The sequence below is a fragment of the Ascaphus truei genome, chromosome 10 (genome assembly GCF_040206685.1).
Source record: "Ascaphus truei isolate aAscTru1 chromosome 10, aAscTru1.hap1, whole genome shotgun sequence".
NCBI classification, from domain to species: domain Eukaryota; kingdom Metazoa; phylum Chordata; class Amphibia; order Anura; family Ascaphidae; genus Ascaphus; species Ascaphus truei.
Window position 1 is genome coordinate 5,987,120 of NC_134492.1, and position 18,643 is coordinate 6,005,762.

The 18,643-nt window shown below is 46.8% G+C and overlaps 1 protein-coding gene across 2 annotated transcripts in view; it reads left to right on the forward strand.

The window, feature by feature from the left end:
• The first annotated feature begins 83 nt into the window (after positions 1 to 83).
• LOC142503471 (uricase-like) overlaps positions 84 to 18,643 on the forward strand; it is a 29,951-nt gene continuing 11,391 nt past the window's right edge. Inside the window, exons 1-4 of one of the 2 annotated variants that reach the window (XM_075615668.1) lie at positions 84 to 278; positions 13,952 to 14,170; positions 16,183 to 16,299; positions 16,848 to 16,926. In XM_075615668.1, the coding sequence (XP_075471783.1) occupies positions 249 to 278; positions 13,952 to 14,170; positions 16,183 to 16,299; positions 16,848 to 16,926 (445 nt within the window). In that variant the 5' untranslated portion in view covers positions 84 to 248. Of the gene's footprint in view, positions 279 to 12,064; positions 12,289 to 13,951; positions 14,171 to 16,182; positions 16,300 to 16,847; positions 16,927 to 18,643 lie in introns of those variants that run through there. The other variant, XM_075615669.1, reaches the window with a different exon arrangement.

Sequence of the window (18,643 nt, forward strand, 5' to 3'; positions counted from 1 at the left end):
TGTTATTATAACATTGGAGCAGAAAGTAACTGATAAACTCGCAAAGTAAATAAAGTATCTGACCACGACAAACGGACAGAGGTTTCTTTACTATTTGCTGTCACCTTTCAACTGAACAAATAACAGCGGATTGGTCAGATTTGCAAGTACGTTAGTGAATACCCAGGCGCCCGTCTTACCAGTCGCTCATCACCATTAGCTGAGCGCATTTCAGCGCTTGCAACGCCTGCGCCTCGCACCCGGGGAGAATGGCGCAATCCTATGGAGGATTCGGGAAGGTAGGATGGCAAATACAGAATATGTTTAAAAACATGGGGTATCTTCAATCTGATTGTAAGCTCTTCGGGGCAGGGACTCCTTTTCCTATTGTTTTATGCCTGAAGCGCTTATTCACATTGCGTTATAATGTTATGTCGCGTGTGTTGTAAAGCGCTATGCACCTGCATAGAACGATATAAATAAAGATATACATTCCCTAAAACAACAAAAAAGAGAACCGCTCCATCGCATAAACCTGCAGAACAGTGACATGTTTAATGCACATCCGCAGATAAACGCTCACTTACTAGCATAAGATTCAAATAAGTGGGGGGGGGGGTGTATGTGTTAGAGGGGGGATGCATGTGATAGAGGGGGGGATGCATGTGATAGAGGGGGGTGCATGTGATAGAGGGGGGATGCATGTGATAGAGGGGGGATGCATGTGATAGAGGGGGGTGCATGTGATAGAGGGGGGATGCATGTGATAGAGGGGGGGATTCATGTGATAGAGGGGGGTGCATGTGATAGAGGGGGGGATGCATGTGATAGAGGGGGATTCATGTGATAGAGGGGGGTGCAGGTGATAGAGGGGGGATGCATGTGATAGAGGGGGGGATGCAGTTGATAGAGGGGGGATGCATGTGATAGAGGGGGGGATGCATGTGATAGAGGGGGGATGCATGTGATAGAGGGGGGGTGCAGGTGATAGAGGGGGGATGCATGTGATAGAGGGGGATGCGTGTGATAGAGGGGGATGCGTGTGATAGAGGGGGGATGCGTGTGATAGAGGGGGGTGCATGTGATAGAGGGGGGGATGCATGTGATAGAGGGGGGATGCGTGTGATAGAGGGGGGGTGCGTGTGATAGAGGGGGGGTGCAGGTGATAGAGGGGGGATGCATGTGATAGAGGGGGGATGCGTGTGTTAGAGGGGGGATGCGTGTGATAGAGGGGGGATGCGTGTGATAGAGGGGGGATGCGTGTGATAGAGGGGGATGCGTGTGATAGAGGGGGGATGCGTGTGATAGAGGGGGGGTGCAGGTGATAGAGGGGGGATGCATGTGATAGATGGGGATGCATGTGATAGAGGGGGGGTGCGTGTGATAGATGGGGATGCATGTGATAGATGGGGGATGCATGTGATAGAGGGGGATGCATGTGATAGAGGGGGGATGCATGTGATAGATGGGGATGCATGTGATAGAGGGGGGATGCATGTGATAGAGGGGGGATGCATGTGATAGAGGGGGATGCATGTGATAGAGGGGGGGTGCGTGTGATAGAGGGGGGATGCATGTGATAGATGGGGATGCATGTGATAGAGGGGGGATGCATGTGATAGAGGGGGATGCATGTGATAGAGGGGGGGTGCGTGTGATAGAGGGGGGATGCATGTGATACTGGGGGGGATGCCCGTGATAGAGGGGGGATTCATGTGATAGAGGGGGGATTCATGTGATAGAGGGGGGGATGCATGTGATAGAGGGGGGATGCGTGTGATAGAGGGGGGGTGCGTGTGATAGATGGGGATGCATGTGATAGAGGGGGGGGATGCATGTGATAGAGGGGGGATGCATGTGATAGAGGGGGGATGCATGTGATAGAGGGGGGATGCATGTGATAGAGGGGGGGTGCGTGTGATAGAGGGGGGATGCATGTGATAGATGGGGATGCATGTGATAGAGGGGGGATGCATGTGATAGAGGGGGATGCATGTGATAGAGGGGGGGTGCGTGTGATAGAGGGGGGATGCATGTGATACTGGGGGGGATGCCCGTGATAGAGGGGGGATTCATGTGATAGAGGGGGGATTCATGTGATAGAGGGGGGGATGCATGTGATAGAGGGGGGATGCGTGTGATAGAGGGGGGGTGCGTGTGATAGATGGGGATGCATGTGATAGAGGGGGGGGATGCATGTGATAGAGGGGGGATGCATGTGATAGAGGGGGGATGCATGTGATAGAGGGGGGATGCATGTGATAGAGGAGGGGATGCATGTGATAGATGGGGATGCGTGTGATAGAGGGGGGATGCATGTGATAGAGGGGGGGATGCATGTGATAGAGGAGGGATGCATGTGATAGAGGGGGGATGCGTGTGATAGAGGGGGGATGCATGTGATAGATGGGGATGCATGTGATAGAGGGGGGATGCATGTGATAGAGGGGGGATGCATGTGATAGAGGGGGGGTGCGTGTGATAGAGGGGGGATGCATGTGATAGATGGGGATGCATGTGATAGAGGGGGGATGCATGTGATAGAGGGGGATGCATGTGATAGAGGGGGGGTGCGTGTGATAGAGGGGGGATGCATGTGATACTGGGGGGGATGCCCGTGATAGAGGGGGGATGCGTGTGATAGAGGGGGGATTCATGTGATAGAGGGGGGGATGCATGTGATAGAGGGGGGATGCGTGTGATAGAGGGGGGGTGCGTGTGATAGATGGGGATGCATGTGATAGAGGGGGGGGATGCATGTGATAGAGGGGGGATGCATGTGATAGAGGGGGGATGCATGTGATAGAGGGGGGATGCATGTGATAGAGGAGGGGATGCATGTGATAGATGGGGATGCGTGTGATAGAGGGGGGATGCATGTGATAGAGGGGGGGATGCATGTGATAGAGGAGGGATGCATGTGATAGAGGGGGGATGCGTGTGATAGAGGGGGGATGCATGTGATAGAGGGGGGATGCGTGTGATAGAGGGGGGATGCATGTGATAGATGGGGATGCGTGTAATAGAGGGGGGATGCGTGTGATAGATGGGGGATGCATGTGATAGAGGGGGGATGCATGTGATAGAGGGGGGGATGCATGTGATAGAGGGGGGATGCATGTGATAGAGGGGGGATGCATGTGATAGATGGGGATGCGTGTGATAGAGGGGGGGATGCGTGTGATAGATGGGGGGTGCGTGTGATAGAGGGGGGGATGCATGTGATAGAGGGGGGATGCATGTGATAGAGGGGGATGCATGTGATAGATGGGGATGCATGTGATAGAGGGGGGATGCATGTGATAGATGGGGGATGCGTGTGATAGAGGGGGGGTGCGTGTGATAGAGGGGGGATGCATGTGATAGAGGGGGGTGCATGTGATAGAGGGGGGGTGCGTGTGATAGATGGGGGATGCGTGTGATAGAGGGGGGGTGCGTGTGATAGAGGGGGGATGCATGTGATAGAGGGGGGTGCATGTGATAGAGGGGGGTGCATGTGATAGAGGGGGGTGCGTGTGATAGAGGGAGGATGCATGTGATAGAGGGGGGATGCGTGTGATAGAGGGAGGATGCATGTGATAGAGGGGGGTGCATGTGATAGAGGGGGGGATGCATGTGATAGAGGGGGGTGCATGTGATAGAGGGGGGTGCATGTGATAGAGGGGGGGATGCATGTGATAGAGGGGGGTGCATGTGATAGAGGGGGATGCATGTGATAGAGGGAGGATGCATGTGATAGAGGGGGGGTGCGTGTGATAGAGGGGGGATGCATGTGATAGAGGGGGGGTGCGTGTGATAGAGGGGGGATGCATGTGATAGAGGGGGGTGCATGTGATAGAGGGGGGTGCGTGTGATAGAGGGGGGATGCGTGTGATAGAGGGGGGATTCATGTGATAGAGGGAGGATTCATGTGATAGAGGGGGGTGCATGTGATAGAGGGGGGATGCGTGTGATAGAGGGGGGTGCATGTGATAGAGGGAGGATTCATGTGATAGAGGGGGGTGCGTGTGATAGAGGGGGGATGCGTGTGATAGAGGGGGGTGCGTGTGATAGAGGGGGGATGCATGTGATAGAGGGGGAGATGCGTGTGATAGAGGGGGGATTCATGTGATAGAGGGAGGATTCATGTGATAGAGGGGGGGATGCGTGTGATAGAGGGGGGATGCATGTGATAGAGGGGGGTGCATGTGATAGAGGGGGGATGCGTGTGATAGAGGGGGGATGCGTGTGATAGAGGGGGGATGCGTGTGATAGAGGGAGGATTCATGTGATAGAGGGGGGTGCATGTGATAGAGGGGGGATGCGTGTGATAGAGGGGGGATGCGTGTGATAGAGGGGGGTGCATGTGATAGAGGGGGGTGCGTGTGATAGAGGGGGGATGCGTGTGATAGAGGGGGGTGCATGTGATAGAGGGGGGTGCGTGTGATAGAGGGGGGATGCGTGTGATAGAGGGGGGATTCATGTGATAGAGGGAGGATTCATGTGATAGAGGGGGGTGCGTGTGATAGAGGGGGGTGCATGTGATAGAGGGGGGTGCGTGTGATAGAGGGGGGATGCGTGTGATAGAGGGGGGATTCATGTGATAGAGGGAGGATTCATGTGATAGAGGGGGGTGCATGTGATAGAGGGGGGATGCGTGTGATAGAGGGGGGATGCGTGTGATAGAGGGGGGTTCATGTGATAGAGGGAGGATTCATGTGATAGAGGGGGGTGCGTGTGATAGAGGGGGGATGCGTGTGATAGAGGGGGGTGCGTGTGATAGAGGGGGGATGCATGTGATAGAGGGGGAGATGCGTGTGATAGAGGGGGGATTCATGTGATAGAGGGAGGATTCATGTGATAGAGGGGGGGATGCGTGTGATAGAGGGGGGATGCATGTGATAGAGGGGGGTGCATGTGATAGAGGGGGGATGCGTGTGATAGAGGGGGGATGCGTGTGATAGAGGGGGGATGCGTGTGATAGAGGGAGGATTCATGTGATAGAGGGGGGTGCATGTGATAGAGGGGGGATGCGTGTGATAGAGGGGGGATGCGTGTGATAGAGGGGGGATGCGTGTGATAGAGGGAGGATTCATGTGATAGAGGGGGGATGCATGTGATAGAGGGGGGTGCGTGTGATAGAGGGGGGATGCATGTGATAGAGGGGGGATGCATGTGATAGAGGGGGGGATGCGTGTGATAGAGGGGGGTGCGTGTGATAGAGGGGGGATGCGTGTGATAGAGGGGGGTGCGTGTGATAGAGGGGGGTGCGTGTGATAGAGGGGGGATGCGTGTGATAGAGGGGGGTGCGTGTGATAGAGGGGGGATGCATGTGATAGAGGGGGGTGCGTGTGATAGAGGGGGGATGCATGTGATAGAGGGGGGATGCATGTGATAGAGGGGGGGATGCGTGTGATAGAGGGGGATGCATGTGATAGAGGGGGGTGCGTGTGATAGAGGGGGGATGCATGTGATAGAGGGGGGATGCATGTGATAGAGGGGGGTGCGTGTGATAGAGGGGGGATGCATGTGATAGAGGGGGGATGCATGTGATAGAGGGGGGTGCGTGTGATAGAGGGGGGATGCATGTGATAGAGGGGGGATGCATGTGATAGAGGGGTGGTGCGTGTGATAGATGGGGATGTGTGTGATAGAGGAGGGGATGCATGTGATAGAGGGGGGTGCGTGTGATAGAGGGGGGATGCATGTGATAGAGGGGGGATGCATGTGATAAAGGGGGGATGCATGTGATAGAGGGGGGTGCGTGTGATAGAGGGGGGTGCGTGTGATAGAGGGGGGATGCATGTGATAGAGGGGGGATGCATGTGATAGAGGGGGGGTGCGTGTGATAGTGGGGGGATGCATGTGATAGATGGGGATGTGTGTGATAGAGGGGGGTGCGTGTGATAGAGGGGGGATGCATGTGATAGAGGGGGGATGCATGTGATAAAGGGGGGATGCATGTGATAGAGGGGGGTGCGTGTGATAGAGGGGGGATGCATGTGATAGAGTGGGATGCATGTGATAGAGGGGGATGCATGTGATAGAGAGGGGCATGCATGTGAGAGAGCGGGGGGATGCGTGTGAGAGAGTGGGGGGATGTATGTGATAGTGGGGGGATGCGTGTGATAGAGCTGGTTGATGCATGTGATACAGCCAGGGGGTGCGTGTGATAGAGCTGGGGGATGCTTCCTTGTCTTTTTTGGTATCAAAGCGCGCCTGCAAAATGTAAATGTGATAACCAAGCTTCCAGGGTCCGCCATGATTACATATCCTGTGTCTTTAATGATTATGGTGGTGGACAGCGCGTGGGTGAGTAAGGAAAGTATCACTAGCAATGTAATTACATAATAACTCCCGTGGCTAATTGAAGTACTCCAGCAGAGCAGCAGCATCATAACTCACGCTTCCCACGCGCTGTCACCATGTGCTGTCACCACGCGCAGTCACCACGTGCTGTCACCACGCGCACATTTACACGGTTACAAAGCAGGTTCAGGCTGCATTGGATACAATATAGCAATCATCGATAACATTCCATCTCACATAGATCCTCCGCATAGTTTTTGATCAGTGTATTCTGCCCGTGCTCACTTATGGATGTGAAAGTTCGACTCTAGATGTGAAGATAATTCAGAAACTACAGACAATACAAAGCAGTACGGAGAGATGCCTGCTGGGTATTTCCCGAAGAGACTGACTGGGTTTGAAACCAAACAAAAGTCTGTGACATCATCCCAAAGGTGAAGAAATTAAAATGGCGGTGGGACGGAAACATCTCAAGAAGAAATGACTGTCGTTGGACAAAGATGGCACTCAACTGGATTCCAAGAGAGATTAAAAGACTAAGGCCTCGGACATGCTTACCGTTGGCGTGCTGATGCGCGCTGAGGCTCAGGGAAAGCGGGTGCTTTCCCTGGCCTTGCGGTTGCTGGTCCTGCTCGTCGTAAGGGGGCGGGCCGGGGGCGGCCACGTCACTGGCCGGGGGCGGGCCAGTGATGTCACGGAGCTGGTTCGCCCTCATTGGACGAACCGCTCACGTGACCGGCCTGTCGCGCCGGCAAGCGGGGGAATTTTAAATTCCCCTAAGACCTGCACTTCCGCAAGCGTGCGGAAGCGCAGGTGAGCCCCTACTAAAGCCGCTCTAATTGCGGCTGTAGGGGCTCAGTGCTGAGCGGGAGCGCGCGTCAGCGCGCTTCCGCCAGCAAGCAGGCAACATGGCCGAGGCCTAAGACCCCAAGCAAAAGTAAGATGAGTAAATGAAATCAGAAACATTGTTGGAGCGATGTGGAGAAGAGAAGCTGCAACTGCAAGATGCGGGAGATCACTGGGGAGCTTCATGCAGCAGTGGTAATGCCATTTTTTGGTGCATGTAATGTGCCACGTCTAACTCAACAGTTATTGCACGTTTCCGGTGATATGTCTTCTTGTATGCCAATGATGTTATTATGGCAGGATTTATATAAAACATGTCAATATTTTGTTCTTCTATACTGCTGACATGCTTACAATGTAATAATAGGGAGTGAAGGGGGGGAGGGATGGTAAGCTCTAGCTACTGTCTGTGGTACGGTGCCAGGGGTGAGAGGATCATTGAACGTACAAAGTACTTGCCTAGACAAGTGAGAGAACCCCTTTTGAACAAGCACTCATAGTATGATTAATACAAGTAATTAAAAATACCTTTATTAGTGTATGTGGGTAAAATAAGTGAAGTACATAAACACTCAACATAATTAAAATACGTATTAAACTTAATGTCTCTGAGTCTGAATCGTAGACTAATGGAGGTGGTGTTTGAAGGAATATAATGTATCTGGCACCATGTGCAATGAAATCAAAATCAAGAATTCTAATATTGCTGTGTAGAATGAATAGGGTGCCTCAGTGTGGTGTGTATATTGTAGTTGAAAGGGTCTGGTGTGTGTTACGTAGGTAAAGTGTCAATCACACCGCTTTCAAACCACATCTGATTAATATGTGGTTCTCTGACAGTATGCAAAGTGTAATATAACTAGTACATTACTGGCCAGACCAACATAATCAATGCTGAGTGTGGCCTAATTCGAATCGATTGTCAGAGAGACCACCAAAGGGTTAATATATATCCTTCAAAACAACGCTGGATAAAATAAAATGTCAAAGAAAAAGGCTACTATGTAGCTAGGGGTAGTGAGGCTATATTGTGGGAACTATTAATGTATAATCATGTTTCAATTGATTCCCCCTGGTCAGTAATTATTCCAAGGTTATTATAGCCTCAGATGAGCTCAACAAAATATATATAGTAAATAAATATATAATGAAATGATTAACTGCTCGTATCCCCTGTGAAGGTAGCAAGTGTGTTTCTGAATAGGCTTGCTGGTATACAAATAAATAAATAAATAAGGCCAATTGCAAACGGTTAACTTCAGCTGCCTGTAGAATAAAGATCACTCTATCTCTGCAGACCTATATAGATGGTACAGGTAAGTGATTGATTTTAATGTTTATAATAGTCGCCCTGTTGGGTCAGTCCATGTGGATGTTGTGGTTCGGCAGGCTATATTGTTGTAGACTAATTTGTCTCTGTTACCACTTATCTTCTAGGGCGAATACGCCCTGTCTGCTAGATAAAGACGACTAGATATGATATAGGTGGTGCCCAGCAGCCGCTCGGTGAAGTACCCTCTACAATACAGGGGTGCTGTGGGGGGCTGCTATCTCGGAGCGTTTAATCTCTGCTCACGAGTGGCGACATCTGTTGAGTCTCCGCCCGGCATGGTGTATTCATGAACACCGCTGAGTGTAAAATTGCCGGGTGGAGCTCAAAGTGAAGCTGCGGCTATTCTCCGCGCTCTCAGAACAGACGTCGCCGCACCAGTGCACGTGCTGACGTCACAGAGGACCGCCCACCGACGTACGTTTCGCGTCACACTGACGCTTTCTCAAGGTGGCCCGCCTCTACGTTTGCCAACAGTTTATATAGCCAAGCGTTGCTATAGTAACGATCGCAATTGGGTAAGTATATCAATGTAATAAAGACAATGGTTTGTGTTGATATTTATTGCTGTTTAAACTATTTATTTAATTATTTTGGCTGGCTAAGAGTGAAACCATGTTCGAGATAGAACCCTTATTAACTCAGGTAAGTGAATGGTGATATTACTATTAAACAAACGTGAGGATATTGTAAGCGTTCAAACTGGGTAACTCAAGCTATCTGTAGAGTGTAGATATATATCACAGGTAAATTGGGACTAGTACCAGCCTACATCTGATAATAATAAAAAGAGAATTTAGGTTTTCCTTGCATTAATATTTAGTTGTTAATTTCTTGGGCAATGTGGAGACTGTATAGGGCAGATGAAGACACATATTTCCTATATGCTGAGCCAAAATTACTTTGATGGTGCCATCTTAGGGGTATGGGTAATACAAGCACATATTGCAGAGTGGGTGGTCACTGAAAGTTAGCTCAGTGGGTTATAGATATAATGAGGTGAAGGTATGTATGCAGATGGATATAACTTACATTTGCTGTGTAGATACATACATACAGCAGATGCAAAGAGTGTATTGATCCTATCCTATGAAGGGGGCAAACATAAAACCTTCATTAAGGCCCTGGGGATACAACGTTCCCAGGGTATAAATCCACTTTGCTTCTTTTTTAAGCAACTCTCGGTCCCAGTCACCCCTTCTGATGGTTTCAGGGAGTTGGCAGATACCTTTGAAACGTAGCTTGGAGTAATCTCCATCATGTGTGTTGTTAACATGTTTGGCCAGTGGGGTGCAAGATTTATTCCGAATTGACCCAATGTGCTCTAAGACCCTTCGTCTTAGTTGTCTGCTGGTTTTCCCCACATATTTTCTGCCACACATGCAAATAGCTTGGTAGATCACTCCAGTTGTTCTGCAATTTACAAAGTTGCGCATGGTAAATGTTCGGCTGCCATCCCAATTGTCAAAGGTTTTTGAAACATGAGCGTACTGACAGGCACGACAGCCTTGGCATTTGTAGTTACCAGGTGATCTCTTGTCTAACCAGGTGCCAGTGGTGTTGGGTTGAAGGTGGCTGTGGACCAAGAGGTCTCTGATGTTGGTCGATCTTCTGCTGACCATAGTAGGTCTAGATTGTAACACTTCCCTCAGGTCCGAGTCCTCTAAGAGAACATGCCAGTGTTTGTTCACAATTTCAAAGATGTTAGACCATTGTCTATTGTGAGTGCCTATCAGGCGTATGATTTTGCGTTCTCGTTGCTTGGGGTTGGGATGTAATAGTGTTGCTCTATGTGTGTTTTTAGCTCTGTTATATGCTTTGTTCAGGCTATTCTTGCTATAACCTCTAGCGAGGAAGTGTTGACGCATAGAGTGTGCTTGTACTTCAAATTCCTCATCATTCGAGCAGTTTCTTTTTACTCTTAAATACTGGCCAGTTGGAATGCCATGGATGAGGTTTTGAGGATGATGGCTTTTAGCATGTAAGAGGCTATTAGTAGCTGTTGTCTTGCGGTGAATAGTGGTTTCTAGCCTCCCATTACTAGCACGTGTTATTCTTAGGTCTAAGAAAACTATACTATCAGCCCCTATTTCATAAGTGAGTCTTAGATTGAGAGAATTCTGATTGAGTTTGTTGATGAACTCAATAAACAGCGTGCGTGGTCCTTGCCATAGGATTACAATATCATCTATGAATCTGGCCCATAGAATGATGTGGTTAGTATATACATCATTCTCTTCGGTGAACACTATCTCGGCCTCCCACCATCCCAGGTACAGGTTGAACACTTTATTCTACAGGCAGCTGAAGTTAACCGTTTGCAATTGGCCTTATTTATTTATTTGTATACCAGCAAGCCTATTCAGAAACACACTTACTACCTTCACAGGGGATACGAGCAGTTATTCATTTCATTATATATTTATTTACTATATATATTTTGTTGAGCTCATCTGAGGCTATAATAACCTTGGAATAATTACTGACCAGGGGGAATCAATTGAAACATGATTATACATTAATAGTTCCCACAATATAGCCTCACTACCCCTAGCTACATAGTAGCCTTTTTCTTTGACATTTTATTTTATCCAGCGTTGTTTTGAAGGATATATATTAACCCTTTGGTGGTCTCTCTGACAATCGATTCGAATTAGGCCACACTCAGCATTGATTATGTTGGTCTGGCCAGTAATGTACTAGTTATATTACACTTTGCATACTGTCAGAGAACCACATATTAATCAGATGTGGTTTGAAAGTGGTCTGATTGACACTTTACCTACGTAACACACACCAGACCCTTTCAACTACAATATACACACCACACTGAGGCACCCTATTCATTCTACACAGCAATATTAGAATTCTTGATTTTGATTTCATTGCACATGGTGCCAGATACATTATATTCCTTCAAACACCACCTCCATTAGTCTACGATTCAGACTCAGAGACATTAAGTTTAATACGTATTTTAATTGTGTTGAGTGTTTATGTACTTCACTTATTTTACCCACATACACTAATAAAGGTATTGTATTAATCCTACTATGAGTGCTTGTTCAAAAGGGGTTCTCTCACTTGTCTAGGCAAGTACTTTGTACGTTCAATGCTTACAATGTACACAGTGCTGTACATTGAATTTTGGAGACTAGTTCCTGCCCCAAAGATTTTACAATCTTATGTTTGGTGATCTAGTGACTTGGAAAGATTAAGGAAAGATGACACTGGAATTTGAATCGGGTTTACAGTTTACTTGGTTTACTTGGTTCACTCAATAACACTGAGCTACGCCTACAACCAATTTATAGCAATATTTAGGGGTGGGGGGACAATTCCTATGTGCCCCAGAATATGGTAACTTCCCTATTAACAAAGAATTACATGTCATGTAAGCAACGAACTGAAAATTCCAGGATTCTGATTTATGTATAAAATTAGACTCTTCTAACCACCAAGGTGAGATCGAACAAAATAATTATAGGTTGTGTAAAAAAAGACAGTGCTTAAAACAGTAGCTGTGTATTTGCTGTGTTGCCTCACCCAGAAATTCTGGTTTGATTTGTTTAGCACTGGGAATCAGTCAGTGCTCATAACAAGGAGGGGGTACAAGTATGTTGCTTGTGGCAGCAAGCTCAAACTGCGAGAGACAGACAGTGTGTGTGTATGTCTGTGTGCGCGTGTGTGTGCATGCATGCATAAACTTTTTTCTTTTCAGCTACTACTGAAATTAGGGGGTCGCTTATATTCAGGATCGCCCTATAATCGGGAAAATACGAATTTTAAATACTCAACAGAAACATTGTATCTTTTTATTGTGACATTTTATACGTATCATCATGGTAAGTATACTTTTTTTTTTTTGCTTTCAACCAGGAAAATCGCAATCATTATAATGACACTTTGGGACGTTTGTGTGTCAGATTTGTATGTGCAAACATATGCTTTGTGTTTAATTTGTAGGGTGGTTCTGTTTGTTTCTGCATTTCATCGTTCTGAAGAGACCGTCATTTCCTTATGAAATGCTATTTCTCCGCTTATAAAACGGCGTGTGAACATATTCATTTTGCAAGATTTCCTCATTTTATTTTTTTCTTACATGTATACGGCACAGATTTTCACAGAACTAAAACTGTGACCCAAAATGCACTTTCCTAATTGGTTCGGAAATGCCAGAAGTGTGAGCTCTGGCGAGCAGGTCCCCCTTTCCTTTCTGTATCTGTTTGTGCGTGTTTATCCTCGCGTGTATGTGGGCCAAAGCAGGGCCGCCACCTTCTACTGAAGGCCAACCCGGAGACAAAACAATTCCCTTACTTGGTGCGATGTGACACGTAGCGTAGCATCATGGCGTCACGTAGCCATGGCAACGTGGCGTCATTTAATGCCGCACAGCCATGTTCACTGCAGTTGGAGGGGGAATTGCAGAAGAAAACCGGAGAATGCGGGAGACACCGCTGTACCACACCCCACCGCCACCCATAGATTGACGGGCTAAACCCGTAAGTGCCCGAAACCCAGAGTCTCTGGGTCAAACCCGGAGAGGTGGCAACCCTGGGCCTATCTGTTTTTGTATATATGTTGGCGCTTCACAAATAAACGATAATAATAATAACGGTCTAATAAATACAGCGATGTGTTTCGGTGCAAAAATGTGTCATTTGTCATTGAAATGCCATTTTAACAGTTTCATGATTACGCCCCATAAAGAAAGATGAAATAATAATGAATTGGAGAATTGGATTTTTGAGAGAACTGGCTGTGTTTAGATTCTCAGACAGCAGCTGTCCTGTGACAAAGGGAACGCACGAATATTTGTTTTTAATGTTGCTGGATCGTCTCCATATCCCGTGCTGTTTCAGAAGTGTCTTGCAGCAAAACATTGCGCTAATTAACCTGTATCACTTCGTTATAGCTATAAAGTCCAATGGAAATAGGGGGTTATTTATTAAACTGTGATTTAGACTTGAAAGGACGTTTCCTAGCGATAGTACCCTGATCGGCACTATTGCACAGTTATAAATAGCCCTTACAGAATTTGATCAATATTTCTCAAGTGATTCTTAGTTAATAGTGATATTGATTATTGACACTTTGCAATAATGATCAAGATTTTGTCTGATTCCGTGGAGTTTAATAAGTAGGGTTTGGGTCAAAACTGGAATAATACATGAAAAAGTAAAAAAATGTTTTCAGAAGAACATTTCAGTTAAGTCATCCTATTACAGATTCATTCCAATTGTTTTGTACTATGGTTTTTAATACGTTTTGAGATATTATACATACAAATTATGTACAAATTGTGCAAGGTTATCAAATTTCTGCTTTGTTTGCTATGAACTAAAATAGTCGTATCTTTTTATTTTTAATGAGTCTTTGCAGGGCAGATAGCGCAGAAATCAGGTAAGAAATAGATGCCATTGACCGCAGAGATTGTTAGGCTCTAAGCATTGTTTATTTTCCATAATTTTATGACTAATAAACACATTATTTCTGCAATTATTTTAGGATGCGGATGTTGAATTTGTGCAGACAGGCTATGGAAAAAATGCAGTTAAAGTCCTGCACATTAAGAGGAACGGAAAACAACACTTTATCAAAGAAATAGAAGCCTCTGTTCAGCTTACCTTAAAGTCCAAGAAAGATTATCTGTATGGGGATAATTCTGACATTATTCCCACAGACACAATGAAGAATACAGTCTATGCCTTGGCAAAACTTAACGGGGTAAGTTATTCCCTTTGTTTTTCATATATTAATTCTCTGTATGTTAAGTCAAAAAAATAAACACCAACGAGGAAAACAACTAAACATATATTGGCTTTGCGATGTTACGATATTGTACATTATATTGCGATGTGTATTCAGCTGTCATACTGGATCTGGAAGTATTGCTGTCAACATTGCCAAGAACAAATTGAAAACAGGATTGTTACAATCCCCTTAGCGGCGATGTGTTTCATTCTTGCTGAATGACAGACGTACAGTAGTAAGAGTGCAGCCATGTTACTTTATCCCACACACAAAGACTTTGGGATCAGAAGACAAAGCAAACAGAACAAGTCAGCCTGCTTGGTTTTCTTGCCCAAATATACAAACACATTTCTTTCGCAGGAGTTTGTATTCACAGAAACATGTCATTATTGTTGGTGACTTTTAGACACATTAGAGCCTTGTTGTTGATACCAATTATTGGCGCTAGAATGTAAACTGCTATAGAGAAAAGGGAGCTGGAGTTTATTGTTTTATCTGACTTAAAAGTAGGTGAACAATGTAACACAGCGATGTGGGAAAGCAGCAGGATGTCACGTCGTATCGGGAGAGGTGTCAGCAGCACAAAGAGAGGGGGGAGGGGGGTGATGCCACGTTATACATCATTGGCGAGATCTCACCTAGAGCCGGGATGCGCAAACTTCCGGTGCTGCACCCCCCTGCCCGGCAGCCGCAGCATTCGTGCGGGTCATGTGACGTCACGTGACCCCGCCGCTCCATTTGACGTGCGTTGCCATGGTGACGTGTCACTGAAGAGCCGGCGAAGAGCAGGTAAGGGAGTTACAGCGGCCCCGCGCCTCACCCCGGCATTTAATTTAAATGCCTTGGGGAAGGGCGGGGGGCCTCTGTAACCGCAGCACCCCCCTCCCCCCCCTCCCCCCCGCGCCCCCAAAACAATTCTCGCGCCCCCTAACCAAGAGTGTAGCGTTCCAATCTAGAGACCAGGTCTTCGGAAGAACATAAACAAATGGGTTTGTGCAAAGAAGGGCGACTAAGATGGTGCATGATCTACAGCAGGGGTGCGCAAACTGGGAAGCGCAATCATTTTTTGGGGGGGGGGCGCGGCAGTTACATAGGTCCCACTCTCTTCCCCAAAGCATTTAAATTACATTCCGGGGAGCGTGCAAGGCCCCGGTAACTTACCTTCTCTCCGAAGGCTTAGTGCGACACGTTACCATGGCAATGATGACGTCACATAACCCCACAGCGTCATTTGACGCTAGATACCAGGTTGGGAGGGGAGGGGGGTGTTAGCACTGGGACTAAGCAGGCAGGGGGGCGCAGGGCCAAAAGTTTGCGCACCCCTGATCTACAGCATAAGACCTATCAGGAAAGACTACAGGACCTTAATATGCCGCTCAGAGGAGAGAAGGGAGAGGAGAGAAGGGAGAGGGGTGTGTGATAGAAACTGTCACATAGAGAAAAGGATTTCTCTTAAAGTACAGGAGGGAAGCATATTCCAAAGAGAGAGAAGAGCTACAAAAATATGTCATTCTCTGAAGCTGGAGGAGGCAGCTAAGGGGAAAAGGTGAGGAAGTATTTCTTCATGGGCAGGGTGGTAGATTTAGGGAGTAGGGTCCCAGCAGAGGGTGTCGGGCTAATATAGGAAGGGAAATCCCACATGTTTGGGACAGACACTCGGATACATCCCAAACACGAGAGAACGGCGCAAATAGGGCCTGAGGTTTTATAGCCGATAGGAAAATGGGCCAAGTGTTTCTTATCTGTCGTCAAATCCTATTCTGAGATATGATGGACATATTAAGATGCAGGTTATAATAAGAGATCTTCATTGTGAAGTTCAAACAATAAAAAGATTGTCCCTTGCGATGTCGTTATTTGACTTATTTGATTAAATATCCATTTAACAGACCTGACGTTATCCTTCCTGTTAAAGTGCTCACACAGTACATTTCGTTGTGTTAGCATTATATTGTATTATGGGTTTCTATGTATTATTTTAACAGATTAAAACCATAGAAGAATTTGCCATGAAGATTTCGACTCATTTTCTCACATCATTTAACCACGTTACCGAAGCAAAGATTCACATTGAGGAAGCCCCCTGGAAGCGCATGGAAAAGGTACAGAAAACTATCTGTTGTGTGTTGCAAACCTCCCAGCTTGTCCCCGAGTGCAGAGACAGACCCCCTGCTTGTCCCCGAGTGCAGAGACAGACCCCCTGCTTGTCCCCGAGTGCAGAGACAGACTCCCTGCTTGTCCCCGAGTGCAGAGACAGACTCCCTGCTTGTCCCCGAGTGCAGAGACAGACCCCCTGCTTGTCCCCGAGTGCAGAGACAGACTCCCTGCTTGTCCCCGAGTGCAGAGACAGACTCCCAGCTTGTCCCCGAGTGCAGAGACAGACTCCCTGCTTGTCCCCGAGTGCAGAGACAGACTCCCAGCTTGTCCCCGAGTGCAGAGACAGACCCCCTGCTTGTCCCCGAGTGCAGAGACAGACCCCCAGCTTGTCCCCGAGTGCAGAGACAGACCCCCAGCTTGTCCCCGAGTGCAGAGACAGACCCCCAGCTTGTCCCCGAGTGCAGAGACAGACCCCCTGCTTGTCCCCGAGTGCAGAGACAGACTCCCTGCTTGTCCCCGAGTGCAGAGACAGACTCCCTGCTTTGTCCCCTAGGAAGGAGCGGGACACGTCCATGCATTTATCTATTCTCCCGAGGGGATTCGCTTTTGTGAAGTGGAACAAAAAAAAGGAGGTGAGATAATAATCCTTACTTTTGTTTTTCGGCATTTTCATTGTTGTTTTGAAAAACCTTGTATCGTTTCAGATGAAAGAGTTAAACCAACGAGGACTTTCTGGCACACATCTCTCTTCCACACAAAAAGTCACGTGCCGGTGCTCACAGTATCTGGGATCGTCCTCTAGATCCCAAGGGTTTGTACAAGAGTACGGGATGATCCAGGCACACGGACTTAGCAAATAAGACATTTAATTCAGCTTTAGAAACCAGCGTTTCGAGTGCAACGCACTCACCTTGACAAAGAGTGCGTTGCACTCGAAACGTTGGTTTCTAAAGCTGAATTACATTTCTTATTTGCTAAATCCGTGTGCTTGGATCATCCCGTACTCGTCTCAAATGAAAGCATGATTACTTTTACACCAGAACACTTTTATTTGCATTATGGGAGTTTTAAGAAGCCTGTTGGTTAAATCAATCTCTAAGAAAGTCTAGGAACCAAACACATTAGTTTACAAGGCACCTGGATTTTCAGTAGCTATTCTCCTGCAGGTGTAAATTAATTCATGACTATCGTCAATGTTTTAATAAATCTTGCTCAATTGTTTTTAATTACATTTCAATAATTGAAATGCATTTTATTCTCATGTAGCTAAAAGATGTCTGGGTATTTTACACATTTTACATGAATATGTGATGTTATGAGGATGTAAATGATTATAGAATTCCTAGCAAGGGGGAAATAATTTTAGGGGTGATCCACAAGTTAAAGCAGCTGTAAAAATTACCTTTATATAAAAGCTGAGTGAGTGACTCTGTAGAAGGGCTGTGCCACTGGCATCCTGCCGGCTTAATTTTGGCCAAACAGGGGCAAGAATCCCTATTGATGCACTCACTTAGGATAGGACTCAAAAATAATAAAGTTTTATTGATAATAAGGAAAAAACACAAACTGATTAAAACCTAATAATAGCGCATGTTTGCCACAGCTAATCCTGGTGTACTGTATGAAAAGCCTCTGTTATACCATAATATTGAACACAGATATGATCAGGATAAGGTCATATTTCAATTGGTGATCTAGGTATTTAGGGCCAATTATTTGGTATTGCTCTGATGTTAATCATAGGATCAAATTAAGATCCTTAGGAGAGACCACTTGTATATATATATGTATGTATGAGGCTAATATGGAGTAGTCAATAGACAGATGGTACCTTGTGATGTAATACAAAGTATGTCACTGTTTATGCTTATTCTTGTATATATCACACACAGAGTTAGTGCACAACTGAATTTCCAGTGACTATAACTATTATTTATGCTGCTTTGTGCAAATTGACAACTTTTAAATAAGGTCATGTAATTTGCCCTGCTAGGGCTATACGTAGAACAGTTGGACTCAAAGCATCTACCTCAAGCCTCTAATCATATATATTTAGGCAAGTACTGCATTGAGTCAATGTTATGCATGGCTATTGCTGTCCTCTCCCATTACGGAAAGCATACAATGCTGGGTACCTGCAGACTTCGGTCAGAGATCCCTATCCAAGTGTGAGCTATACCTCAAAGTCCTAGCGCTGAGCGGGGTTGTTACATTTGATATAGGCTTAATTTTGGCTGCACATATATTTAATCCAACCTCAGGCACTCCCAGTAAATCAATGTAGAACGGGAAAGAAGTCGGTGGAAACATTATGGCTGGAGAAAGAGAGGGTGGGGAGGAGGGGGTGAA